This window comes from Phalangium opilio, unplaced genomic scaffold, assembly GCF_054372755.1.
Source record: "Phalangium opilio isolate 3A_F unplaced genomic scaffold, DU_Popi_V2 ptg000045l_1, whole genome shotgun sequence".
NCBI lineage: Eukaryota > Metazoa > Arthropoda > Arachnida > Opiliones > Phalangiidae > Phalangium > Phalangium opilio.
Window position 1 is genome coordinate 536,462 of NW_028324168.1, and position 26,428 is coordinate 562,889.

The 26,428-nt window shown below is 34.0% G+C and overlaps 7 protein-coding genes across 10 annotated transcripts; 2 read left to right on the forward strand and 5 right to left on the reverse strand.

Annotated features, from left to right (window-relative positions):
- Positions 1-193: 193 nt before the first annotated feature.
- Cog3 (conserved oligomeric Golgi complex subunit 3) lies at positions 194-4,742 on the reverse strand. Its single transcript, XM_089837587.1, has 16 exons — positions 4,560-4,742; positions 4,386-4,469; positions 4,258-4,319; positions 4,033-4,198; positions 3,804-3,971; positions 3,484-3,734; positions 3,178-3,402; positions 2,970-3,109; positions 2,229-2,389; positions 1,965-2,166; positions 1,810-1,895; positions 1,650-1,739; positions 1,452-1,572; positions 758-975; positions 435-641; positions 194-359 (listed from the first exon to the last, which is right to left on the reverse strand). The coding sequence occupies exons 1-16, from the start codon at positions 4,701-4,703 to the stop codon at positions 225-227; spliced, it is 2,460 nt and encodes an 819-aa protein (XP_089693713.1). The 5' UTR covers positions 4,704-4,742; the 3' UTR covers positions 194-224.
- A 59-nt stretch (positions 4,743-4,801) lies between these two features.
- On the reverse strand, positions 4,802-7,246 carry LOC149676548 (uncharacterized). Its single transcript, XM_089838535.1, has 7 exons — positions 7,213-7,246; positions 6,642-7,015; positions 6,147-6,576; positions 5,663-6,091; positions 5,410-5,602; positions 5,079-5,304; positions 4,802-5,011 (listed from the first exon to the last, which is right to left on the reverse strand). The coding sequence occupies exons 1-7, from the start codon at positions 7,244-7,246 to the stop codon at positions 4,835-4,837; spliced, it is 1,863 nt and encodes a 620-aa protein (XP_089694661.1). The 3' UTR covers positions 4,802-4,834.
- Positions 7,247-7,302: 56 nt separating this feature from the next.
- On the forward strand, positions 7,303-7,916 carry ND-13A (NADH dehydrogenase (ubiquinone) 13 kDa A subunit). Its single transcript, XM_089837634.1, has 2 exons — positions 7,303-7,490; positions 7,603-7,916. The coding sequence occupies exons 1-2, from the start codon at positions 7,347-7,349 to the stop codon at positions 7,846-7,848; spliced, it is 390 nt and encodes a 129-aa protein (XP_089693760.1). The 5' UTR covers positions 7,303-7,346; the 3' UTR covers positions 7,849-7,916.
- LOC149676550 (uncharacterized) lies at positions 7,862-9,141 on the reverse strand. Of its 2 annotated transcripts, XM_089837636.1 has the most exons (7): positions 9,007-9,141; positions 8,834-8,911; positions 8,707-8,765; positions 8,540-8,644; positions 8,166-8,204; positions 8,048-8,092; positions 7,862-7,981 (listed from the first exon to the last, which is right to left on the reverse strand). In XM_089837636.1, the coding sequence occupies exons 1-7, from the start codon at positions 9,044-9,046 to the stop codon at positions 7,961-7,963; spliced, it is 387 nt and encodes a 128-aa protein (XP_089693762.1). In that variant the 5' UTR covers positions 9,047-9,141; the 3' UTR covers positions 7,862-7,960. The 2 variants fall into 2 exon arrangements, with proteins under 2 accessions (XP_089693762.1, XP_089693761.1); XM_089837635.1 differs by lacking the exon at positions 9,007-9,141 and having other exon boundaries at positions 8,834-8,954.
- A 569-nt stretch (positions 9,142-9,710) lies between these two features.
- Positions 9,711-11,818, forward strand: LOC149676551 (uncharacterized). Its single transcript, XM_089837621.1, has 6 exons — positions 9,711-9,838; positions 10,256-10,427; positions 10,501-10,632; positions 10,711-10,770; positions 10,860-11,174; positions 11,454-11,818. The coding sequence occupies exons 1-6, from the start codon at positions 9,761-9,763 to the stop codon at positions 11,693-11,695; spliced, it is 999 nt and encodes a 332-aa protein (XP_089693747.1). The 5' UTR covers positions 9,711-9,760; the 3' UTR covers positions 11,696-11,818.
- Positions 11,791-19,337, reverse strand: LOC149676552 (putative ammonium transporter 1). 2 transcript variants are annotated; one of them, XM_089837609.1, is made up of 9 exons: positions 14,708-19,337; positions 14,563-14,652; positions 14,004-14,231; positions 13,486-13,568; positions 12,879-13,253; positions 12,572-12,805; positions 12,382-12,508; positions 12,197-12,313; positions 11,791-11,912 (listed from the first exon to the last, which is right to left on the reverse strand). In XM_089837609.1, exons 1-9 carry the CDS (start codon positions 14,838-14,840, stop codon positions 11,791-11,793), a joined length of 1,509 nt encoding a protein of 502 aa, XP_089693735.1. In that variant the 5' UTR covers positions 14,841-19,337. The 2 variants fall into 2 exon arrangements, with proteins under 2 accessions (XP_089693735.1, XP_089693734.1); XM_089837608.1 differs by lacking the exon at positions 11,791-11,912 and having other exon boundaries at positions 12,020-12,313.
- A 149-nt stretch (positions 19,338-19,486) lies between these two features.
- Positions 19,487-26,069, reverse strand: Kap-alpha3 (karyopherin alpha3). 2 transcript variants are annotated; one of them, XM_089837606.1, is made up of 10 exons: positions 25,857-26,069; positions 25,272-25,579; positions 25,041-25,126; positions 23,695-24,002; positions 23,528-23,590; positions 23,395-23,463; positions 22,207-22,335; positions 21,456-21,560; positions 21,065-21,391; positions 19,487-20,260 (listed from the first exon to the last, which is right to left on the reverse strand). In XM_089837606.1, the coding sequence occupies exons 1-10, from the start codon at positions 25,923-25,925 to the stop codon at positions 20,165-20,167; spliced, it is 1,560 nt and encodes a 519-aa protein (XP_089693732.1). In that variant the 5' UTR covers positions 25,926-26,069; the 3' UTR covers positions 19,487-20,164. The 2 variants fall into 2 exon arrangements, with proteins under 2 accessions (XP_089693732.1, XP_089693733.1); XM_089837607.1 differs by having other exon boundaries at positions 23,701-24,002; positions 25,857-26,066.
- Positions 26,070-26,428: the final 359 nt, after the last annotated feature.

Consider the following 26,428-nt stretch of genomic DNA (forward strand, 5'->3'; position numbering starts at 1 on the left):
AACTACAGATTGATTTAACCGAAAAATCCACTTACCTTTAGATTAAAGCACCGGACCGCACCAAAGCCTATATTACGCCTTGAGTGCGTTCAGTACTTACCAACAAAGCAACCGATAAACCAAAAGTTGCGCGACACTTCCAAACAAGCTGGAAAACACATTATAAATGTTTCACTTTTAAAAAAATGTTAAATTATTTAATTTTAAATAACGGTTTTATTTATTTATTTTGAAAAAGGTGTTGATAATAAAATAGTAATCTGTTCCAAAGAGGGCTGCCCAATTATTAATTGCTCCTCCTCGGTATAATTAGTTTTAATTATTTGAATTAAGTTTTCATATGTGGCTTGAACTTTATTCTACAGGAAAATAAATTGTAATAATTATAATTATAATTTAAATTAAACAATTAGTAATTAAAATAAAGGGCTTACTCTTATTGGACGATAGAGAATATATTCAGTGTCCCTATTGGACAGATAGAGAGCCATACTTTGCTGCAACTGAGTTAATTTTGATTTTAAATTACGGTAATTTTCACTGACTAATTGTCTTGTTAATTCAGGTGTAGCAAATGGTTGATTCTTCAATAAAATCTCGCGATTAGGTTCTTCAGCTTGCAAATTAGTTATCACTTTAACCTTGGAATTGAAATTAATTACTTAAAATTAATCATAATTAATTACTTAAAATTAATCATAATTAATTACTTAAAATTAATCATAATAAATTAATTAAAAAAACACCTTTTTCTTACTTTTCTAAGGAAATTAGGCAATGTCCCCAATAGCATATCAACTGAATATTGTATAAATTCTTCGCAAACGATTTTGAGTTGATGGTCAACAGCTTTCTTGGAGTCAATGACGTGTTCCGTCACTTGGGGTGTGCCAGAGAATAAAAACTCCAATAGAGAATTATTTGAACTAAAGGCAAACACTTTGGATTTGTTTTGATACAAGTTGTAAGCTGCATCTAAGTTTAAATAATTAAGAGAAACAATTAATTATTAATTAATTAATTAATTATGTAACATAAATAATTTAATTAATTATTAATTAATTAATTTTGTAACATAAATAATTTAATTAATTATTAACTAATTATGTAGAAATAATTAAATAAATAAATAATTTAATTAATTATTAATTCATTAACTATATAAAATAATTAAATAAATAAATAATTAATTATTAATTAATTATTAATTAACTATGTAAAATAATTAAATAAATAAATAATTTAATTAATTATTAATTAATTATTAATTAATTACTAACTATGTAAATTAATTAATTAAATAAATAATTTAATTAATTACTAACTATGTAAATTAATTAAATAAATAATTTAATTAATTAATTAATTATGTAACATAAATAATTTAATTATTAATTAATTAACTATGTAAAATAATTAAATAAATAAATAATTTAATTAATTATTAGTACTTTTAAAGCGAGTGAAATCCAAAGACATTTCTTTGATGGCAAAATCAACATGAAAAGGAGCAATTTGCTCCCTTAATATTAACAAGTGTTTAACATGGAATAAATATCCGTCTAAAGCAGTCTGAAAAAAATTAAATTTAATTTAATTAATTATAAGCGATTAAAATTAATGTATTTATTAATTTAATTTATTTTTACCTTATTTTTGGAAATGGTTTGACAAGCTGATGTTAAAGAATCAACACAAGCTCCCAAAACCTCTTGGGAAAGACCTTGAAATATTGATTTCTAACAAAATTAAATTAATATTAATTAGTTAATTAAAAAACATTAATGAAAATTAATTAATTAAACTAACATCTAAACATCTGTAGAGTTTGGAAAGACAAACGAGTGTCCTTCTGACAGTTGGATACCACATGCCATGAAGATCAGCGGGAGAATCTGGCAAAAATGAAACAAATTGAAATTAGTCTTCTTAATTAATTTTAAAACAAATAATTAAATAATTACAATTAATTGATCTTCTTGACTGTGAAACGACAGACGCCGGTCGGTCACTTTGAACAGTGCAACCACTGGCTTCCACTACTTGTTCAGAGGAAGTAACTTTAATAGTGGCTGGTTCACTTTGAGTTCCTGAAACTGAGGAGACCAAGGATGATCTGGAACTAGATCTACTCAGTGTTCCCTTTTGTAAACTCTCAGCTATACTCTGCAATGAAATTAAATTAAATTAATTTAATTTAAAATTAGAAGATGATTAAAATTAATAACCTCCATCATTTGAAGTTTATCAGGATAAGCCAAATCACCGGGAGCAGGATTATATCCCAAGATATCTGATCTGATATAAATATGAACTCTATAAACGAGTCTTTCTTGAACATCTTCCATCATTTGATGAGCAATTTGCTCAAAAGCTCTTAATTGCACAGCTATTAATTAAAAAAAATAATAATTAAATATGTCCATTTTAATTATTTAATTTATATTAAATTAATTAAATAATTAAATATGTCCATTTTAATTATTTAATTTATTAATTATTTAACTTATTAATTATTTAACTTATTAATTGATTAATTATTTAACTTATTAATTGATTAATTATTTAATTTATTAATTGATTAATTATTTAATTTATTTATTAATTAATTATTTAATTTATTTATTAATTTATTTATTAATTAATTATTTAATTTATTAATTAATTATTTAATTTATTAATTAATTATTTAATTTATTAATTAATTATTTAATTTATTTATTAATTAATTATTTAATTTATTTATTAATTAATTATTTAATTTATTTATTAATTAATTATTTAATTTATTTATTAATTAATTATTTAATTTATTTATTAATTAATTATTTAATTTATTTATTAATTAATTATTTAATTTATTTATTAATTAATTATTTAATTTATTTATTAATTAATTATTTAATTTATTTATTAATTAATTATTTAATTTATTAATTAATTAATTAATTAATTAATTATTTATTTACGATTATGTTGAACATGTTCATCCAACATTTCAACTTTCAAAATGGTGCAAAGTTCAGCCAATGTCTCCAAATGTACAACATGAATGATAATGGGTCTCATGACATCATACAATCTTTGACAAAGTCTCCCCAAGAATTTACTGTATAATTAATATTAAATTAAATTAAGTAAAACATAATTATAATTAAATAACAATAATAAACAGACTCTAATTGTTCAGTTGGTCTAGAAAAGAATTGATTATAGAGTTGATATTCATCTTCACATAAATGAATTAAAAAAACACATCCACTGCGAACCAAAGCACAAATATCCCTTTGATGTTTATTGGCTAATTCCGTAATGGCGGCTGAAACACTTGCACCCAATAGCAGTTCATATTCTCTTTGAGAAAAATAACATTGGTGGCATTCATCAAGAAGCTGTTGATATCTACAATAAATAAATTAAATTCCTTTCTTAATTACTTTTAAGTAATTAAAATTTGAATTTGAGATATCTATTGATTCTCACGATGAATTATGATCAACTCTTTCCTCAATTTGTTCCATCAAGGAACGTATTCTTGGAGCGTGTGTTCGAAATTTGCCATAATAAAGTGTAAAGGCATTCTCAGGTTGAGTCATGGATGGATCTCTTTTAGCCATGACTTGTTGGGTTGTTAATTGGATTGTACTTGTTACGTAGGATTTAATCATGCTCAAAGATTGAGTCAAAAGTTGGTTGAAACGTGCCAAATATGTTTCAGCTTCTTTAAAATGGGACTAAAACATTTTTAATTATACATTTAAATGTAATTAAAACAATAGTTTCCGGAGTTTAAATAATAATACATTTTTCTCCAAATAAGCGATACATTCATCTAGTCTGGATAGAATAGGAACAAAAGACTCGTGAAGGACTGATAAAGTTGGTGCAGACAATCTCTGAGACAAACTGTCAAGTTCATTGAAGTATAGAAGCTTCTCGCTAATGCTTTCCACAGCATTAACTAATTTACCCTTCAAGTATTTGAACATTTAATTATACTCATTAAGATAACTACACTCAATTTTTAAGTACTTGTTCCGCGAGTAAATGTTCGCAGGCTTCGTGTAAGGCATTAGTTTTATTAGAAACAAAGACATATTTATTTCCTAGTGACTGTAAATGATCTAATGCTACGTGGTTTTCATCTAACAAAGATGTACATTGGGATTGGTAGCCTTCAAGTTCGTTAATATAAGCTCTAATTAAGAATTATTTATACATTAGCGCCTATTATTGTATTAAGATCAAAGATATTACTTGAAAAGGGCGTCTTTACGATCTAACACGGTGTTTTCCAATTCAGAAAACCAAGACATGAACTATAGAAGGACAGACCGAAACGGTTTCTAGGTTGACTGATAAACAAAAAGATGAATATTAAGTACCTCTTGGGTTGATTCAATCTTTTCTTCGCCTTTTTCGCCAGAAATGTTGGACTTTTCTAACTCATTTTCAACGTTTTCTGAGATCTAAATCATCATCAAAACCCAAAGAATCCATTGACAGATGAGAACCAAGGCTTAACGGTTTATTATTATTCATGTAAAATATCAAGTTACCACGGCATTATTGTTTTGGAAAAAGTTCATCAACTCGTTAATTCCATCTTTTTGCAAAGAAGTTAATGAAACTAAAGGATTACTGGGATCATCCCATTCGTTTAGTTTTTGAATAATTTTCTTATCAATGACAACGTCCGCCATTTTTAAATAGACGCGTCAGACATTTTCTGAAGAGTTGCAACTTTTTATCACGTGACTTATTTGGCGCGAAATATTCAAAATTAAAATTGATCGGGTGATGTTTTTCGTTGATTAAAGTTAATTTGGCCGATTTATATCAATGGAAACAAGACTAAACGACCGTCACTAAGGCCTACCGCTATCGTACTTCCTTTTTCCAACAAGGAAACGCGAGAAAAATAAACATTACTAGATTTTTCGGAATGTTTTTGGTCAATATCACCCATTGACCACGAAATACTGGGGTTTTTGGGGCCATTTCGGGAAGTCTATTTGAGAAAAAGGGTTTTATTACTTACCTAACATCCTCGGGACACGTTTTCCTCTAAAACTCACCATGTTTTCGTTAATTATTAGCCCTTGAAGTTTCCAAACATGCAAATGATCGGGTGTAATGGCGACCACTACGAAAGTCGGGAGGGAATTTTGAATCAGTAAACAGTCAGCATCGATTATTATTGATGGAGGGAGAGTTTGTAGAACCCGGAGAGGCTTCTCAGGGACATGAACTGACCACAAGGCCACTGTAGAGTCCATACTGGCGCTGACGAAGACTGAGCCGCTGTAAAAATAATGTAAAACAGTGTCGACACCCCAAAACTCAACTATACCATGAGTTAATAAAATGTTAGCTCCCTAACTATTATTAACTCATGACTATACTCACTGATTTCCAACTTCTATTGACTTTGAAGCCCATTTGAGAGCCACAATGGGTGCCGAATGATAGGTTAATTGCGCTAATTTCTTTCTATTGGGACACAGAGAAGAGTAAAGGGCGATATCTCCTCCACTGGGAGTGCAAGTACCCACACAATAATTCCCGTTTGGTTCGTAAACCAACTTCAAATCCGTACTCTCTATATGTATAAACAAAAATAAGCAAAATTGACATTCCTGAATGGCCTGAAAAAACATACGGGAGGGATTTAAGTCGATTTTTACAGGATTTCCATTAGCCCCGATGATATATTTTGCCGGGGAGGGTAAAACGGAGCCTTTAATTACTCCGAAGCCCGAGTAATTGGCCAGAAAACGAAGCCACGATCCGCTGGAAGTTCTTATATCAGCCAAGTAGACTCCCGAGGTCGTTTCGGCCACCAAAATGGATGGTGATGGTCGACTAAAGTCAAGATTGACTACCGGTCGGTTAAGATGATACCTTCTTTCTGGACGACTGCAGTTCTTCAAGGTCCAACAGTCCACCGCGCCTACAGCCTGGCCATCCATAGAGTAGCCTATTGCCAATAAGTCCGGGATACTTGGATGCCAAACCACGCTCGTAACAACCGCCCTTTGACCTTTGAATGGTATTGGTAATGATAAAGGTGACTCGTCCTTCAAATCCGCTGTTGAAACTTAATAATTAAGTTAATTGCAATATGGTTAAGCCTACATTTATACCGTTCTCAGAGCGTCCAGTAACTCTTAAAATACCAGCTCCATAGGAATTCCAACTGACGGCCCTCTCTATTCTGGTTAGAGACGAAATGGTCTCATTTTCTCTCGTGTCCTTGCTAGAATTATCGAGCATGCTGTCGTAAATATCCCATCGAGAACATTGAGAGGCCTTCCGCTCGGTTGCTGGTCGAGATACTTGAACTCCGCGATATTGCACCTTGAACTCTTCATCTTGGTCTAAACCATTCATGAACACCCTGTACAGTTGAACCCCGACTTCTCTGACTTCCGGTTTTTCAGTTCTTTCTTCCCTTTTCCGCTTCAATTCTTGATCCTCTGGGTCGGTTAGGTACTGACTAGGCATGTCCAATAACCAGACCAACTCGCTTTGTCTTAAGATTACAAAAAGATGTTGATCGTCTTTCGAGTCTATCTGTACTTGTAATGAGCAGTGTTAATAAAAACATATTTTTCTAAGAACGTTTGGAAATCTTATACTTCTTCGCGTGTAACTGAAGGGGAAAATTCATATTCGCTTGTTAAATCGATTATGCCGATTATATTATCAGTTTCCTGGGTAGATTCATCAGTGGCGGAACTCAGTTTGAAGTCGAAACTGATCGATTCCGAGTCCTTTTTGTCCAAAACGTTTTTTTGAAACTCAGATACTCTTTTAAGCGCCCATTCGTGTAAGTCTTTGGGCTCGTCGCCGGAGCTTGGGGTCTTCAAGGGCAAAGGGGAGACGACTAGAGCACCGTCCAAGACCAATTGAGGGTGAGATGACCCGGAAGACGTCGTATCCCATCGGACCGAAACGTCCAAAGATGTACTTGGATCGTAAATACTGTTTTCAACTTTCAGAGTTTCCTTCGCTTTCTTGGATCGTAAATACTGTTTCAACTTTCAGAGTTTCCTTCGCTTTGGAATTGTAGTGTTTTATTCGAAGTTTTCGGGTCTTTTTCTTATAAGACCTTGAACTCATTCAAAAAATCCACTTATGTTACATCTACCACGCTCGAAAGCGTAACTATAGCAACCACATTTCGCGCCTATAAATCTATAATATTACGTATGTACGTCTCTAGCGGGAGTTTCTCATCCATACTTTGCGATAACGTTACCTGACTTTAAATAATATAAATATAGGGCCCTTTAAGCGTTCAGCAGCGGTGTCAAGTTGTAGTTGTCTATCATAACCTAAATATGGCGTCTGCTTTGAGGTTGTTCCAGAAGTCGGATCTTCTTAAAATTTCTACAATTCGCGTGGTTTCTTGCCCGAATTTGAGTAATTTACCCGACAAACATAAAAGTTGGCTCCCCGCAGAGAAAACAACACATACTGGACAGGTATTATAACTTTATTTTATTATTAAAATAATTTATTTAAAATTCAGCCAAGGCTTATGTAACCTTTACTCTGAAGAACGAGGTTATTTGACTCAAATTTTAATTATTCCAGCGTTGGGCCGAAGATGACTACCGATTAGTCAGATTCATTGATAGACCCAAGCAAATTAACGAAAAATTTGCCATTAACCTAATCGCCGAAGCTCCACCTACACCAATCAAAGGTCGCCATGTATATTGCAATGGGGGAGGGGGTCCATTAGGTCACCCTAAAGTCTATATCAACTTGGACCCAGAAGGAGCTCACTCTTGTGGTTATTGCGGCCTACGTTTCATTAAGGACCCACATCATCATTAAATTTAATTAAAATGTTTAATCTTGGTAAATTCAGTGTATAGTGTACAGAATAAAATGACATAAAACTATTTTATTTCTTTAATTTCATTTAATTCAAATTATATTTGAGTGGTTAAATAGCCATCAAACAATTCTGCAATTAAATATTAAACATATTTATAGTTAATTAGGCCTATTTTAATCTCGTTAATTAACTTACGAAGTATTTAGAGGTTTGAGTCTCCTCTTCAGCAGAAAGTGCAGGCTAAAAACAAAAATTTGACTATTTAATTACGCGAATTAAAAGATAATTATAAAAGTAATTAATATTTAATTACAGGCTTCTTAAAATTTCCGCTATCCATGTGTTTCTTGATCTAGAAAACCAAATAATTTTTTTTAAATGCTCACAATCGGCGTTCTATATCAGCATATATCATAAGTTCATAAGATATGTTCCATAAGTTTGTCACTGTTTACTGAGAGCCGGGCATTAAGTGACGTAGGTGAAACGTCATAGATTATTATAAAGCGACGCCTAGAGGCTGGTGAGGCGCTGTCAAAGGCTTAGTAAAGAAAGACTAAATAGAAAGATGAACTGTAAAACCGCGTTCTCAAACTTGTTCTCAGTAATTCTCTAGCATTACGAAGTATAGGTAGTGTCACACTTACGGAACACACCTTATAAACTTATAAACATATATCTCTATACTTTTGCGTGTATTGGGTTGTTAGGAGCACACATAGCTTTCTTAAAATCATCTTCACTCATGGATTTCGCTACGGTTTCTTTCATTGATTTCCCAATATTTTTAATCTGAATAATTAAAATTAATTTCCATTAAAAAGTAATTAAATCCTAGATATACTAATAATTACTTTATCAGGGAGAAATTCCTCGCATTTCTTGACCTTTTCCTTAATTTTGGCGTCAGTGGCTTCAATATAAAATTAATTAATAATTTAATAATACTAATTAATGTAAAGTTTCAATTAAAATCCTTACAACAACTGACTCTCCGTATTTTGTCCATTTCCTGTTTATCCTGGTCATCTTTCTGTCCATCAGCAAAGGTCAAAATCCCTAACACAGCGATACAAAACGCGAATCGAATGTATCTATTCATACCGAATTATTTTAAATGACTTAAAAAAACAAAATCCTTGCGATATTGGTACCTAGAAGGTTTGTGAACGATTTTGGACAGTCCTGAGCCATTTTATAAGTTGCTACACTTGAGAAATAATTTAAATTCGTTGCGGAAAAAAATAAATTAAAAACAAACTAAATTTATTGTGTTTCATGGTGTTACTGTTGATCCAAGAGCGAAGATCTATATTTTACTATAATTCCTGAAAAGTTTTCGAGTGGAAATTAGGGGTTTTGGACCACTTATCCTTGTTTCGACAACTAACAGGTGACGTCTAACAAAAACATACACTTGAAAAACTCCCAAGTGTTATTAGAACAGGTTTTTTTCTGTTGATTTTTCTTGATTTGATTTAGTTTCAATTATTGTTAGAGAACATAATAAATGTATTCCTATTTAATTTTGCAAGAGAGATTATAGTATTTTCCTCTCCCCCCTCCCCCTCCATCAGCCTTTGAAAACTGAAACTGCTAGATGCGTGTACGTGTCATAGACATCTAACCACCCGTACGATATAGCAAAACCACTATAGTTGAACAGCTGTTGCTAGATTGTACCTATGCAACGATATTATTTAGGCTTAACGAGAAGTATGTCGGCGTTTGTTTTATCCTATTTAACAGGGTCAAAGTTGGCCGAGTTCTACCAGTTTTACGTTGTTTAGGCGTAATTTTGGTATATATTGTATCGACGAAAGAGCTAGTCTGTCTCATTTGAGGAGAAAAAACGCCTACACCCATCTGTCCCGTATCTTATACAGTAGATATAAAGACGACGTATCTATGATTGTAGAGGTGTTCGCCGACGGAGAAGGTGTCATAATGAACCAGAGCTCCGACAACCTCATTCTCCCAAAAAGGGTCAGCTTTTATGCATATATATAGTCATTCACGCCAAAATTCACACGCTTTAATATCCAAAATAACTCGAGCACGCGCTTTTTTCTAGCCTAAAACTCGAGCGCGCGCTTTTTTCCCGCCTAAAACTAGAGCACGTGTTCTTTTCCCGCATAAAACTAGAGCGCGCGCTTTTTACCCGCCTAAAACTCGTGCGCGCGCTTTTTTCCCGCCTAAAACTAGAGCACGCGCTTTTTTCCCGCCTAAAACTAGAGCACGCGCTTTTTTCCCGCCTAAAACTAGAGCACGCGCTTTTTTCCCGCCTAAAACTAGAGCACGTGCTTTTTTCACGCCTAAAACTAGAGCACGCCCTTTTTTCACGCCTAAAACTCGAGCACGTGCTTGTGCTTTTTTTTCTCGGCCATATGTTATTGTTTTCAGACGTGGAAGAAATTCGGACTTAAACGAAAGAGGTCGGAAAGTGGTCCGAAAACCTTGGACTATGGAAGTAGAGGTAGTTTATCATTCCCCTCTGAAGTTACCAATGCATCCCGGCACAGCAGTAGTCGTCGATCTGATAATAGTATAGTTTCTCCAGAGCCGTCCGTTTTCTGTAAGTTTCCACAAGTCTATTACGTAATAGACTTACGCTTTGATTAATTTCTCGCGTTAATTCCATTTGGAAGCGGAGGAATCAATCAGACGATTTAAATCTACGAGTAGCGACGAGGAAGATGACGAATCCGATCAATTTTGTCACAAATCTTCCAAGATTTACAAAATAGTCATAAACGTATTCAAATTTCTCATTGGAAAAGGTAAAGATAAAATAACATTTTAGCAGCCCAAGCCCCTAAAAGACTATAATAGACTAATAAACCCCTTTTTCCGCGCAGTTTTAAGAGTTGGTGTCGTCTTGAGCGTTCTAATAATACCGTTCGTAATGCTAATTATAGGTAAAACATTAAATTGGTTCATTATAGAATGACGTCATCTAACTACGTAACATTTTTCTTTTTACGGGGTGGGGGCGGGGGTTGTTCAGGTTCCGTGTACTGGAAAGATTGTCCCCGCGAATGGCGCGTTCCTTTGTTCCTGGTTTTAGGAGGGGCCATGGCCGTTTCTAGCAATTTAATTAACACGGCGCAATATATCTACAAGAAACGACGGGAATTGCGACATAGCGTGGACTTGAATCGCAGTACGACTAGTAGCGTAGCCCCGGGTGGTGTGGAGAGCGAGGATGACCCAAGAACCAGTGGCAATTTCAGCGATCTATGTCGCAATAAACTGCCGTGTCAAATGATTGGATTCTTCATATCCATCATACACACTTTGGCCATCGGCCTTTTCTTTACTGGTTATTATTTATTCCCATCATTTATTATTATTATCTATCATAAGTTTATAAGACATGTTCCATAAGTATGAGACTACCTATACTTCATAATGCTAGAGATACCTATTTAGTCTGTACTAACCACTGACAGCGCCTCACCAGGCGTCGCTTTACCTCGAATCTATGACCTACCTCAGTCACTTCATGACAACCTCCAGTTTGTAACCAGTGACAAACTTATGGTGAACATATCTTATGAACTTATGTTATTATTTACTTACATTATTTATTTATTCGCAGGTTGCGTCTGGGTTTACGGGGCCTACGATTACTCAAATGAAAAATATTTCTCGCTGTACGGACGTAACTTTACAACTTTAAATTCCGATTATTGTCATCCCGGACTCTACTCTTTCGCCTTTTGGATTCTAAACTTGTGCTTCGGTTTAATTTTCTTCTCATTTTTCGTCGGATTGACGCATTACGTCATCACTTCAATTCGCCTCAAAAAAGCCGAACTTAAAGCTCGCCATTTTATTTAAATTACATTAAAAACTGTCTGAAAGTTTTTCCCTCATCTTCCTATGTATATGATTAAAAAATTAAGTTGATTAAAAAATATTTTTTGATATCAATATCAAAATGCCGAAGTTTCTTCCAGGAAAGCTGGGTTGATGTTTAATGTTGTCCTGGTCAGTTGAACTCCGCCGTTTAATTCGGGTTTAAGCGTTGCATTACCCATAATTGGATGAATTCCATCTAAATAATTAATTAATTATAATAATAATAATTAGGTCCTTATTTAACCGTTCGAAATAATGTTGACCTATTGATTGTACCATTTCTTGAGCACGAGAGATAATTAGGCTTATGATCTCGCAAAATGTGCACGAGAGATAATTAGGCTTATGATCTCGCGAAATGTGCACGAGAGATAATTAGGCTTATGATCTCGCGAAATGTGCACGAGAGATAATTAGGCTTATGATCTCGCGAAATCAGCACGTGCGCGGTAGGCCAAAAATAGGACGAAATGAACTTACCGTTACGGGATGTTTTTATGGCGCTTTCTATGGTGTAACAATTATTATTGAAGTACTGTTCCTCTTGCCAACCATCTACGGGGTAGGCAGCCGTTCCGTGTTTGGCCATATCCAAACCTTGAAAATTATTACTATTAATTGTTATTCTGGAGAATTATTAATTAATTTAAGGGCAAGTTTGCTACCTTTGAGTTCGGTATCGGCCGAAACTCGCGCCAATTTTAATTTATTTAATACGAAAAACAACAAGAAAGTGCAAGTGCCAGCCCAAAGGATGATGGAGGCGGCCCCGCACAGATTCCACACTAACCACTATTGAGTTAGTCAAAATAGGTCAGTCATGAACTGGTCTCCAGAGGACAGCGCATTTCTTACCATATAAGGTCGAGGTCCACTGCCGTAAATCCAGGACTGTTCATCGGCTAAAATTCCGGCGGAAACTAGACCCAAGAAACCGCCCCCAAAATGAACGGGGACAACGTCCAAGGGGTCATCAATTCGAAGTTTAATCAGGATTTTTCGAATTATGAAATACCAGAAAGCACTAACAACCCCCATAATGGCTGCCGCCCACGCTGACATGCGGTGACCACCGGCGCAAATGGCTATCTGTCATTTTATTGTAATTTAAAACTCATCCATCCAGAATGAAACTAATCATTTTGCCCAATGAAATACTTACCATGGCAATGATACAACCGTTTAAAGATGACATGAGACTCCATTCTCCGTTTTCGCCCATGATACCCGTCTTAGAGATGAAGAGAGCTGTCAGTCCTCCAAAACTTCCGGTCAAGACCGTATTGGCGACGATAACCGCGATGTATTTACCATCCCCGGGTTGGGAGATATGCGATTGCGATCCTCCGTTGAAGGCCACGATACCAAAGATAAGGATGAATCCTCCCAAAGCCACAAACGGCAAAGAATGTCCCGGGATTTTATTGGCTTTCTTCGTGAACAAATCAAACCTTCCGATGCGAGGACCCAACATGACGGATCCCACCAGAGCGCAAACTCCGCCGCACATGTGAACGACACCGCTACCAGCGTAATCCTAGGGTTAAACAAAAAACCCGCCAATCATCACTTGATGTGACTACGTAACACCCGTAGATGTTATAGAATCTCATCTAATTGTTAAACTGGTTCAATCCAGTTACTACCACAATATAATTACGGTACACCGTATATTTTGCCGAAAGCAAATAAGTTGGAAATTCTCAAAGCCTTTTTTGAATTCTCTAATAACCTTGGGTTTCATGAAGATGATCAAGATAAGTACTTACAGTAAAATAATACATTCCATCACCTTTGGCCAACCATCCGTCAGATTGCCACGCCCAATGAGCCTCAATAGGATAAACAAAACCTATAACAGACATAAAAACAAGTTCAAAGTGACCTTGTGATTTAAAAAGAAGGAAAATAAGCCTATGTTTACCGGTTCTATTGCAGCTGGTATGGATTTTCCGCGACCATGGAGGCATTAATAGAATTTATAAATACTTTATTCCCCTATAAATTCTACGACTGACGGTCCCTTACAAGGTTATAGATCTCTCATGTTTGGGAGATCTAATAGTAAGCTATGGTTTGAAATAGTTATGGTTGCTAGGGGTTATAATATATACCCTGTATGCCTTTTCAGTTTCTAAACACCTGATTTAAAAACCCTGTAGATTTTTTTTTAAAAAAATGAAGAAACCACCTGCCGTTTAAGTATGCAACACGTGAAACGATCACGTGTCCTGTTATGTAATTTTAGGCTTACATTTGACATAGGTTTAATAGGTATCAATCTTACCGGTGATGAAGAAACTGTAACTGATGTAGGCGATAAACTCGCATCTTTCTGCGACTGCGCCAGAAACGATGGTTGAGGCGGTCGAGGCGAAGACGTAGTCGAAGAACCAAGTGGCGTACTTGAACGGGTCCAGACCGACGGTGGCGAAATTGGTGTATCCGATGAAGGCGTTGCCTTCACCACGCGTCAAGGCATATCCCACCACCCAGAAGGCCACTCCCGATATAACTATCAAAGACCATTTAAGAAATCTTATAATTAAATTCATTAAACTTGTAGTAATCACGAATTGTCGCGACATGTAAACATCGAAACTTATGTTCAATATTATTTTAATACGTGTTGAGATCACAACCTGCCCTCTTAATTATTTGAATAATTGTAACCAAATTTATCCCAAACAACTTAATTATTGAGCTCTAACAACACATTGGCGAGTACTTATGATAGTTATGATGTCTTATGACAATAAACCGACCTAAGTACCTGAGAAAGTTGGTGTAACTTATTGGTGATAAATGAAAAATAATAAAGAATAAACATTAATTATTGTACTTACACAAATCGAGTAGATTTTTGATGAGAATATTAATGGTATTTTTACTCCTAACAATGCCACATTCCATAAAAGCGAAACCCGCTTGTAAAACTGAAAATAAACTATTTATAATTTAAAGTTTAATTAAATTAGCGCGGAAACTTACAGAGGACAATATCTCCCGCCAGGAACAAGTAAAGAACGTCCAAGTCTTTATCTTTAAGTTCGAATCTCTTACTGAGAGCGTCAGTCAAATTACTCAGCGAGGCTGAAACGTTACCGATCGTCAGGAGATCCATGACAAACCTCGCGATCAACGATATCAGCAAAGAAACAGAGAGAGAGAATTAAACAGAGTGAACCTGGGAACATTCGTTTGCCAATCATAAGTAACGTTAGGTCTACAAGTATGACGTACACTATACCCATTCCCGTTACGCGATAGGAGTTCCGATCGGAAACAGGATCCAAGTAACTAGCTCTTGGTGCTTTTACCTAATCAAAACGTTTTTATAGACAGCTTGGGTTTGTTGAGACACACCTTCATTAAAGAGACTGTAAAGCAGGCATCGGCGGGTAGGCAAAAAATATTTGAAACGCGTCACCGGCACCACGTAACGCCAAGATCCAAAGACTCCTTACGGAGTGGGACCAGGACACCTAGTCATTGTTTTTTCGAGAGTTTGCAACGCTAATTAACCGAAGTGCTAGTAGTTTTAAAAATAAAACGAACCAGTTAATCTTTGAACCACGCCTCCGAAAAGTATTTGAAACGCGTCACAGGCACCACGAGACGCCAAGATTCAAAGACTCCTTACGGAGTGGAACCTGGACACCTAATCCTTCTTTCCTCGAGAGTTTGTAATTAACCAAAGTGCTAGTAGTTTTCGAACTAAAACGAACCAGTTAATCATTGTACCACGCCTCCTCTTGGTCACGTGCCTCTGACATATTTCAAATAATTGGTCACCTAACCTCCGATGTCTCCTTTACAGTCATTTTAAAGTATCTCATTGAGTAATGCAAACATCATACCTTCTATCTCTTAGCTCAGTGTCATCCCCCTACTATGTATCCCCTCTTACAAGAGCGCGCCCAGAGGGAGGGATACATGTCTACACCCCTCTTTGCCGCCACTAGTCTATTGAGCCACGTACTTATTTTTGTTATGTTATTTATACCGAACAAATATACTTACGCGTACTGTATAGGGGGAAAAATTGTGTACATGTGTCAAAACGCGAAGGAAGGGGATATACATCGGAGGATGAATCCTTGATGTACTGACGTACTACAAGCACAAGGTACAGCCAAAGCGTGAAAAATTATAATTACACATGCAATATGAAAACCACGTGTTCTTCCACGCGCACTCCCAGTTGTTTGTATCATTCAAGGATTAACCTGGAAATCAATGTCACAGACTCAAGCTGTTATTAATTAATTTCATCATCGCGTAGCGTGAGTTTCATTATCCCTTGTTGGTATTAAAACGTCCTACGCAAAAAAAAAAAAAAATAGACAACAACACCAACAAAAAAAAAACCAAAGTTGTGTTGTAAATCTAATTTGTCATTACACACGAATCGTTTATACATCCATAACTATTGAACCTTCTTCGCAAGTGAGACGGATGTGATAAATTCATGCCAAACATATTTAAAGAGGAGAATGAAGTGATATTTAATTGATTATATTTTCATGGGCGTATTTAAATTAATTCATTGTAGCTTATTCATTGTATAGTATATTTTGAACACGTGAAAAATGCAGCACGAGGCAATGATAGTTATTATAATCCTAGGCTGTACGTACGATTTTCGTGTCGAGGAGCTGTCCACTACGTTGTATGAATAAAAAAAGTCAATTATTAAAATTCATATTGTTTGCAGTGGTTGGTCCCTCGAAAGATCACGTATTATTATAAATTTCATATAGTTTGGGGTGGTTGGTCCCTCGAAAGATCACGTATTATTATAAAATTCATTTAGTTTGGGGTGGTTGGTCCCTCGAAAGATCACGTATTATTATAAAATTCATATAGTTTGGGGTGGTTGGTCCCTCGAAAGATCACGCATTATTATAAAATTGATATAGTTTGGGGTGGTTGGTCCCTCGAAAGATCACGCATTATTATAAAATTGATATAGTTTGGGGTGGTTGGTCCCTCGAAAGATCACGCATTATTAAATACCTCATGTCGTATTACCTGGGAGGCTATTCTTTCCCACGGACGGTACATCGATGTAGGTAGGGTCAAGCCGACATTTAGGCGCTGGTCAACTCATGTATTTTGCCATAGCCCCTGTAGAAATGTTTCACCCGTTACACTCCGGTGTTGAAGGGACCAGCGACCCACTAGGCTGTGACAAAAATAATAATTAGTTTAAAACCTATTTTTTAAATTAAATTAAAGTAAATAATAACAATTAACTTAATTAAACTCCTTTTTTAACCTCAAAATTAAATTTTTTTTTACATTTCTGATAATTTTATTGAGCCTTATGTACCAATATCGGTTTAATTTTATTAGTATTATTTTTTTTAATTTTATTATTATTTTTATTTTTACGTCTTTAAACATTGTTTTTTTGTTTTTTAATGTTTAAAGACAAACAGTTCAAATTTTTTTAGGCTACAATAAATTCATACATTTTGTTTTTTTCGTATAAAAACCTATTTTTACAGAATTGTTTTTATTATTATTATTATTTTTTTGTTTCTTTTTTTTTTGGTATTTATCTTGTATTTTGTCAAAAGAATGCATTTATTATCTCTAAGGGGTTTTATGCTTTTTTTTTAGCCGAAATTGGTAATTGGTATTTGTTTTTTTGTTTAATTTTTAATTTTAACGAATCTTTTTCCAATTTTTTAGACAATATTCTTAAAATTCACGCCTAATTTAGGCACTTTTTAATTTGTTTTTTTTTTATAATTTTAAATATATAGTTTAAAAACTAATTAGTTTATTTATTTATTTATTTATTTTACATACAGGGGGGGTCAGACTTTGTAGTTTTTTTTTTTTTTTTTTTTTGTCGAATATTTTGGAAAAATTTGAAAAAAGATACGTTAATTATTTAATTTGCTTGAATAATTAATTAATGAATTGAATAAATTTATGTAAAAACAAATGAGAGAAATTTCTAAATTTCTAAAAAACAAAAAACAAATTAACTATATTTCATTTTGTTTTTCATTTCGAAATTAAAATGTTTTTAAATAGTAATAAAAAAAGAGGCGCAAAACTAACTAAAAAAGTCCGTGTTGTTTTTTTAAAATTTTAATTAATTAAAAAAAACAAACTTAAAGGAATTTATTGTAGTTTTAAATTAGTTTTGCACGTATACTGACTCAGGAACCAAGTAAGTTGTTTTTTATTTGTTTATTTATTTACTTTACCATGCTGTTGTTGTTTTTTAATTTAGTGTAAAGCAATTTTGAGCAAATAGGGAAGTTATTTATTTATTTAACCACCAAGTTTGTTTTTTAACTTTTTTCTTCAATCATGCATGATTAATTTCTTAAAAAATATTAATTAATCTACTATATTAAAATTGCAGCTGAAATAAGCGTAACGTGCAATTTTGTTGCGGATTTCCTTTCTGTATTATTATTATTATAATTATTATTTAAATGGAATTAGTTTAAAAAAGAAACTAATTAGTATGTAATGTAATGTAAGGAGTCGCAATCTTGAAAAGGACCAGAATATGATTACTTTATCATGGAAATTGCGCTTTTTTTTTTCTTTCTAAGACTGAGAGACTAAGCCAAGATTGTTACAATCTCTATTTTATTTTATTTTATCCTCCTTGGTTAATTAATTTATTAATTTATTCCCCAAATAAATTAAATTCTTGTGTTTTATTTTAAGTAAGTATTCACGGGGAAAATGAAATTCAATTCGTGTAAACTTGTTTTTGGCACGCACCAAATGTGCCAGGCTTTGATAGGACTAGTTTAGACTTTAGAGATTCCCTGTTATTAAAGGAAAGGTTCGGGTAACGTAACATTATACCTTAAAAGAACGAACTTTTTTCTAAATATAAAAGGAATTGAATATTATTAAAAATAAATAAATGATCTCTTATTACAATATGATAATTATTAATTAGCATTTAATTAGTCTTAAAAATAATCAAGGACTACCGCGCCGCCATTGCTTTAGTTGCGTCAGAACCATTACCGCCACGGGATTGGTTGAATTCTCACTGGCTGAGAGGGGTAAGGCCATAAGCCCACTCGATCACGCGCGTAAGAGCAGACGCCACTAAAGCAATGGCGGATGGCGCGGTACTCCTTGATTGTTTTTAAGCCTAATTAAATGCTAATTATCATATTGTAATAGGAGATCCTTTATTTATTTCTTTTAATATTTAATTCCTTTCATATTTAGAAAAAGGCCGCGCTTTTAAGGTATAATAGCCCACTCGATCACGCGCGTAAGAGCAGACGCCACTAAAGCAATGGCGGATGGCGCGGTACTCCTTGATTATTTTTAAGCCTAATTAAATGCTAATTATTTTGTAATAAGAGATCATTTATTTATGATTTTAATATTTAATTCCTTTCATATTTAGAAAAAGACCGCGCTTTTAAGGTATAATAGCCCACTCGATCACGCGCGTAAGAGCAGACGCCACTAAAGCAATGGCGGATGGCGCAGTAGTCCTTGATTGTTTTTAAGACTAATTAAATGTACTAATTATCATATTGTAATAGGAGATCCTTTATTTATTTCTTTTAATATTTAATTCCTTTTATATTTAGAAAAAGGCTGCGCTTTTAAGGTATAATGTTACGTTACCCGCCCATTTCCTTTAAAAAAATCAAAAACAAAAGGTGTTTGTTTACCTTTGAAAGAGTTCATTAATTACCTAAAGTAATTACAGGACATTAAATCACCCAAATTAATTAAATTAAATTAAAAAACAAATCAGTGTTTCTCATCATCCAATCATTTGTTTTTTATTATTTTTGTTTCAAATTTTTTAACAAATTAATTTCGATTTGATTGTTTTGTAAAAATTAAATCCGTAATGTTGTTGTTAAAAAACAAAAATTGTTGTTTTTTTTATAATAGAAAAAAACGAAAAAAAAAACTTTTCGTGCAAATTTCAATAAATTAAATTTGCAAAGTCATTTTTTTTTCTTATTGTTTTTTAGGAAACTAATTAAAACTTGTTGTAGTTGTTAATATCATCAGGCTGTTGTTTCTCCCCTATTTTGTTTGTTTTATTTGTTTTTCTAAAATTCATTCCATAATTGTTTTCTTTCACAAAAACCTGTTTTTTTCTTTTGTATTTCATTTCTTTTGTATTTTTAATTTTGTGTAAAATAAAAAATTTACCGGCGTCAATTGAGGAAAATTTTAATTAGTTTTTTCTCACTTTCTTATTTTTGTTTTTCTTTTTTTTTTTTCGTAATTAATTAATTCTTCCTAATTAATTATTTAAATTGGTTTGGTTTTGGTTTTTCTTAGGCGGAGACGAAAAGAGATAAATTTTTCCGTTTTTTTGTTTATTTTTAAAGATTTTATTAAATTTGTTTTGCATTAATGTTGGTAATTAGGGAGGCAGGGAGAGATGGGAAGGGAAGGGGGGAGGAAGGGAGGGGGGGGCTAAAATTTGAAGCCATCACTGGGGATGGATGCTTCAGGGTCAAATTGATAACCCTGGTCAGACACAGCCGGAATCAGGTTCGGGTCCACATCAGCCTTCAGTTTAATTATTTTTTAATTAAAATGAGTTAAATTCATTATAACTTAATTATAATATAAGCCTTAATCTTAAACCAAATAAAAATCACCCCAATTTTTTGCTTGTAGGCCAAAAATAGAGCAAATATATTCAAAATTAACAATTTAATAATAATTTAAAATTATTCTATCTACTCATAGAACAGACCCAATATTAAATTAAACTTAAATCCCCCCCCCTCGGTCTTGAATAATTTAATAAGTTGCTTGTAGGCCAAAAATAGACCATAAATATTCAAAATTAACAATATGACAATAAATTAAGATCTAATATTAAAATTAGCCATAAATTCCCCCCAGTAGTTGAATAATAAATTCCCCCCAGTAGTTGAATAATAAATTCCCCCCAGTAGTTGAATAATAAATTCCCCCCAGTAGTTGAATAATAAATTCCCCCCAGTAGTTGAATAATAAATTCCCCCCAGTAGTTGAATAATAAATTCCCCCCAGTAGTTGAATAATAAATTCCCCCAGTAGTTGAATAATAAATTTCCCCAGTAGTTGAATAATAAATTCCCCCAGTAGTTGAATAATAAATTCCCCCAGTAGTTGAATAATAAATTCCCCTAGTCTTGAATAATAAATAAATAACAATAAGTAGCTTGTAGGCCAAAAATAGAGCAAAAATTAACAATATGATAATTAATAACAGGCCTAACTATAAAACTAACCTTAAAAAAATAGGACACAAATTGATTAAACACAATAAATCGCTTGTAGGTCAAAAATAGATGAAAAAGGTAAGTAGTTAGGTATACTCACGTCATCAGAGAAATACTGGTCAATGATTTCATAAGCCAGTTTGTAAATATCTTCATTTTCGTGGTTTTGAAGGGCTTCAATCTTATCAAGGCCTCCGCATTCTTCAATTTGCGTTCCAATGGGATAAACTTGGGAACCAGCCATCTTTAAGATGTTGCTAATACCGTCCAAGACCACTTGAACAACTTGGGGGTCCTTAACAGTTAGCAAGTTGCACAGGGGAGGGATAACGTGTTGACTGACCAAGTACAAGACTTGAGGCTTTGTACCACTGATAGTCAGATTACTAATGGCCCACGCCGCCTCTTTCTGCGTCTGGAACTCCCCCTAGAGAGTCGGGACTCCCAAAATTAACGGGAAAAAGGAAGAAAGTAAATAAATAAATACTTACTCTACTGAGATGGTGAATTATCATTGGAATTAAACCAGCATCGATAACCGCTTGAACCTGCTGTTGATTTCCGGCCGTGATGTTTGATAAAAACCATACAGCTTCCTAATTAACCCCAATTAAAATTAAATTAAATTAAACCAATCCTTAATATAATAAAACTTATAATCTCCTAATATTAAATTAAATACATTAAAATCAGAATTAGGTGTAATATCCATTGAGTTATCGTTCCCGGCCATCATTTAAATAAAAACCTTCCTAACTCGATGCTAAATTAATTATTTTTTGAAACTACTTAATTAAAATCAACAATAACATTCACGCGCTTAAAACTGAAAACTACCAGCTAATGATTAATTAATCATTAATTAATCAGATGCACTCCTGTATCTTCATTAACTTAAATTAAAAATTTAAGTTTCAGACTGACAGTTTTAGTTTAAAAAAAAATAAATTAAGAAACATTCACTCTTCAAATTCAAACACTCTTAAATAGTTTTAAAAATTAATCAGTTTAAAGGTCAAGAAGGTTTTTCCAACTTTTGGTTTATCAATTGGCTGTTGATATTCATCATGTTTTTACAAATAAAAATAACAACTACGACAATCTTAGAGAGAAGCAATGTTACTGATAAGGGAACATTTAAACTATAATTGCTTTTTTTTTTTTTTCTTGTTTGTGTCTGTTTGTTTGTTTTTGCTCCTTTCTAAGCTCTAGTAGGAAAGGGGAAGCTGGCTGGTCACTTACTTTGTTTATTTTCTCCTTGGGATGTGTCAGGAGAGCCGGGAAATGAGAAAGTGCGTCACAGTTCAGCACCACCTGAGTCTGATCATCAGTTCCAGTTACAATGTTACCAACCGCTCTTAATGCTGCCGTCTAAAATACAAAAACAAACAAAACAAACTCGTATTTCATTTAAGTGAACCGCCTTCAAGGTAAACAAAACCATTAAACCGCATTCAAAGAAAACAAAACCATTAAATTGCCTTCATGGTAAACACAACCATTAAACCGCCCTCAATGTAAACCATACCATTTAAACCGCCTTCATGTAAAAAACCCATTTAAACCGCCTTCATGTAAAAACCCATTTAAACCGCCTTCATATAAAAAAAAACCATTTAAACCGCCTTCATGTAAAAAAAACCATTTAAACCGCCTTCATGTAAAAAAAAACCCATTTAAACCGCCCTCATGTAAACAAAACAATTAAACCGCCTTCATATAAAAAAAAAACCATTTAAACCGCCTTCATGTAAAAAAACCCATTTAAACCGCCTTCATGTAAAAAAAAACCCATTTAAACCGCCTTCATGTAAAATACCCATTTAAACCGCCTTCATGTAAAAACCCATTTAAACCGCCTTCATATAAAAAAAAAATTTAAACCGCCTTCATGTAAAAAAAACCATTTAAACCGCCTTCATGTAAAAAAAAACCCATTTAAACCGCCCTCATGTAAACAAAACAATTAAACCGCCTTCATGTAAAAACCCATTTAAACCGCCTTCATATAAAAAAACCATTTAAACCGCCTTCATATAAAAAAACCATTTAAACCGCCTTCATATAAAAAAACCATTTAAACCGCCTTCATATAAAAAAAACATTTAAACCGCCCTCATGTAAACAAAACAATTAAACCACCTTCATGTAAAAAAAAAACCATTTAAACCGTCTTTATGATAAAAAAACCATTTAAACCGCCTTCATGTAAAAAAAAACCATTTAAACCGCCCTCAATGTAAACAAAACCATTAAATTGCCTTCAATGTAAACAAAACCATTAAACCGCCTTCATGTAAAAAAAACCATTCATGTAAACTTTGTAAAGGTAGAGAAACAATTATTAATGTAAATAAACAGTGAATAAAACAATATTAATGTAAATAAACACACTAAAACTAAATTAACCAAAATAAAAAATGAATTTACTTGGACTTTAACTTCTTTGTGGCTTAGTAAAGGAACCAAATGAGGCACAACGCCCGACTCTATCACCATCTGAATAAACAAACAAACAAATTCATAAAAAACCATCAAAATAACTTAGTAATCATTATTTTACCTGTATTTGTTCATTTCCTCCGTCTGTTAAATAAGACAGGGCCCAGACTGTATCTACCAAAATCTAAAGAAATTAATTAAAACAATAATAATAATAGTTTAATTAATTAATTAACTCAATGGTTTAATTAACAATGAAATGAATGTAATGAGAGAGAGATTACTAACGCTTACATTTACATCTGTGTGGTGAATGAGGAGACAAAGAGCCGAGAGAAGTTCCTTGATGGTCTCAACAGCGGGAGGGGGCTCTTTGTTGCGGCACAAGTTGACAATAACCCAAGTGACATTACGCAGGAAGGACAAGGGGATGTCTGGCTTGATGAAAGACAACAGTGGCGCCACCACACCCAACTTGATGACGTAATCCCTTAATTCGGGACCATCACCAATGATGTTGCCCAAAGCCCAAACTGCTTGTTCGCAAACATTTTGGTGTTGAGATTTTAACAATGCTAAGAAAAATGGCACCGCCCCTAAAAAGAACACGAGATATTTTGGTTTTAAACTATTAATAATAGCCTGGTGCCTAATAGATATAAATAGGCCTATTCTCTATGCAAAGGAAATAAGGGTTCATACAACCTTTGGAAAACAAATTTCCCTGGGTTTTCCAGGTTTTTCCCATATATGGAGTATCATATGGAGCAAATGTTAATGAAGAAGGGGGGGGGCAAATATGACTATTACATAATCAAAGGACATCCCCATATCTCTAGTAGAACCAGAGTTACGAGCCTCCAAAGTATAGTGTAATGTTAATCCTATGGAGAGTATGTTAACGAACATTTTGCTTAATTACTCGGCCCCTGTTTGACGAAATCCCAAGTTTTTAGTATGGTTGGATGGGGGACAAATTGGACTATAACATACTCAAAGGACATCCGCGTATCTCTAGTAGAACCAGAGTTATGAGCCTCCAAAGTATAGTGTAATGTTAATCCCATGGAGGGGGTATGTTTATGAACAATTTGCTTAATTACTCGGCCAACAGTTTGTCTTAGTCCCAAGTCTTTAGTATGGTTGGATGGGGGGGGCAAATAGGACTATAACATACTCAAAGGGCATCCGCGTATCTCTAGTAGAACCAGAGTTACGAGCCTCCAAAGTATAGTGTAATGTTAATCCTATGGAGGGGGGATGTTTATGAACAATTTGCTTAATTACTCGGCCCCTGTTTGTTGTAGCCCTATGTTTTTAGTATGGTTGGATGGGGGGCAAATAGGACTATAACATACTCAAATGACATCCCCGTATCTCTAGTAGAACCAGAGTTATGAGCCTCCAAAGTATAGTGTAATGTTAATCCTATGGAGGGGGGTATGTTTATGAACATTTTGCTTAATCACTCGGCCCCTGTTTGACTCAAATTTCCCTGAATTTTACTAAAAATTTTAAATTTCCCTGATGTTTTTGTCAACTATTTATTTCCCTGACTTTTCCAGGTTTGTATGAACCCTGGAAATGTTCCAACAAGAGTGGTTTCAAAAGTGGTGAAGATATTACAAATCTACCTGCAGCCACAACAGCTTGAGTTTGTTTAGATGTTCCTGACGCAATATTCGTTAGCGCCCAAGCTGCTTCAAATTGCAAAGAGGGACTGAAAGGGGAGATAAACTATTAAAGAACCTATAATTTTTTTATTGACAATAGATTAGTGGCACTCCATGTTATTTCCCTATAGAGCTTAATACAGTCAAAGCTGAGGGTTGCCATTACTCTATGAATGGGTAGACTAGACTTACATATCATTTCTTCCTAGACAATGGACAAGAATGGGAAGTATTCCAGAATTGATCAAATCATCAATAGGGGGATTACGATCACTGGAGAGAAGTTTCCTGGCTGCTTGCACGCCACTTAATTGAGTCTTTGGCTCAGAACTGCTGGCATTCTGCACAATGACTTCTAAGCTGGTGTGATTGGCTCCGTGATCTAGTTCATCTTCGTCCGTTTCGTCAGTTGGCGGAACGTTCCGTCTCTTCAAAAGAGACTCGTCGCGTTTGTTTTTACGAAGTTCAACCGTCACTTCGTTCCTCCGCCGTCTCATCTCCTGTTAACAAACGCGTTACGGAGGTAAACATCACGAACATACAAACACTGACGTTTAAAACGACTTCTCAATTGTTTAAAACTACTTTGACCGCTTTCTAAGCGTATTTAACTCGTTAACTGGATTAGTAATTAAAGAAACCTCCCGAAAGAAGCGATACATTAATTATTTCTTTGTTTAAATGTGTAGACTTAGTAAGAAATGACGCAAAGGCATAGGACAACAACAACGAGAAAAATAGGCCTTTGTACATTTTAGGCTTAAGGATTTTACTTACGTCCTGATCTTTCCCTTTGTTTTTGAAATGCTGTTGCCATCGGCTTTTATTTATGTTATCTATCGCCATATTTACATAAAATTTAAACTTTAACTACTTTTTAATTAATCAGACCGAAATATTCCTCAATTAGCCTCCGCTCGATGGCCCGGCTAAGCCTAAATACCCGAGCGTTCCGCGGAAAAAAGAAAGATTCAAAGATCTCGAACTTTCACGCTTCGGACGAGCTTCGCGAGAAAATTGCATAAATGACGTATGTCAATATTTCGGGTCAAAATTCAATAATGACGTAACAAAAGGTGTTGTTAATAAACCTAATAAAATTTAATTACCATTTTAATGGTCTAAAAAACTAAAATTTAAATATAACAGACGTTATAATTTTCTACCGTTATTTTAAAATCTCGTTACGTTAGGCCTATATTATCAGACACGATAATCATCCGCCCGTCTTCCCCACACGCTTGCCGGTTTTTTGCTGAGCCCGCGAAACTATTTTCACGTTATCAACGTGGCCGTACTAAGCCTAATAGTCGCGTTTGGGACTTGGCAATGTATCTCGTCTTTAAACT

Coding starts and splice junctions, on each gene's coding strand:
- LOC149676548 (XM_089838535.1), bottom strand. CDS start 7,246: ATGGATGAGAAACTCCCGCTAGAGACGTACATAC. Junction 7,016..7,212: donor CCCGCTAGAGACGTACATAC/GTAATATTATAG, acceptor GATCCAAGAAAG/CGAAGGAAACTCTGAAAGTT. Junction 5,012..5,078: donor TAATAATTAACGAAAACATG/GTGAGTTTTAGA, acceptor TTTCTCAAATAG/ACTTCCCGAAATGGCCCCAA.
- LOC149676552 (XM_089837608.1), bottom strand. CDS start 14,840: ATGGATCTCCTGACGATCGGTAACGTTTCAGCCTCGCTGAGTAATTTG. Junction 14,653..14,707: donor GGCGGGAGATATTGTCCTCT/GTAAGTTTCCGC, acceptor GTTTATTTTCAG/TTTTACAAGCGGGTTTCGCT. Junction 14,232..14,562: donor CAAAAATCTACTCGATTTGT/GTAAGTACAATA, acceptor GGTCTTTGATAG/TTATATCGGGAGTGGCCTTC.
- LOC149676550 (XM_089837635.1), bottom strand. CDS start 8,954: ATGAATAGATACATTCGATTCGCGTTTTGTATCGCTGTGTTAGGGATT. Junction 8,093..8,165: donor GCGGAAATTTTAAGAAGCCT/GTAATTAAATAT, acceptor TTTTGTTTTTAG/CCTGCACTTTCTGCTGAAGA. Junction 7,982..8,047: donor CTCAAACCTCTAAATACTTC/GTAAGTTAATTA, acceptor ATTTAATTGCAG/AATTGTTTGATGGCTATTTA.
- Cog3 (XM_089837587.1), bottom strand. CDS start 4,703: ATGGCGGACGTTGTCATTGATAAGAAAATTATTCAAAAACTAAACGAA. Junction 1,896..1,964: donor GTCAAGAAGATCAATTAATT/GTAATTATTTAA, acceptor CATTTTTGCCAG/ATTCTCCCGCTGATCTTCAT. Junction 360..434: donor TTCTCTATCGTCCAATAAGA/GTAAGCCCTTTA, acceptor ATTTTCCTGTAG/AATAAAGTTCAAGCCACATA.
- LOC149676551 (XM_089837621.1), top strand. CDS start 9,761: ATGATTGTAGAGGTGTTCGCCGACGGAGAAGGTGTCATAATGAACCAG. Junction 10,428..10,500: donor TCCAGAGCCGTCCGTTTTCT/GTAAGTTTCCAC, acceptor TCCATTTGGAAG/CGGAGGAATCAATCAGACGA. Junction 11,175..11,453: donor CATCGGCCTTTTCTTTACTG/GTTATTATTTAT, acceptor ATTTATTCGCAG/GTTGCGTCTGGGTTTACGGG.
- Kap-alpha3 (XM_089837606.1), bottom strand. CDS start 25,925: ATGGCGATAGATAACATAAATAAAAGCCGATGGCAACAGCATTTCAAA. Junction 24,003..25,040: donor TCAAGCTGTTGTGGCTGCAG/GTAGATTTGTAA, acceptor TGTTCTTTTTAG/GGGCGGTGCCATTTTTCTTA. Junction 21,392..21,455: donor TAATTCACCATCTCAGTAGA/GTAAGTATTTAT, acceptor CCGACTCTCTAG/GGGGAGTTCCAGACGCAGAA.
- ND-13A (XM_089837634.1), top strand. CDS start 7,347: ATGGCGTCTGCTTTGAGGTTGTTCCAGAAGTCGGATCTTCTTAAAATT. Junction 7,491..7,602: donor AAACAACACATACTGGACAG/GTATTATAACTT, acceptor TAATTATTCCAG/CGTTGGGCCGAAGATGACTA.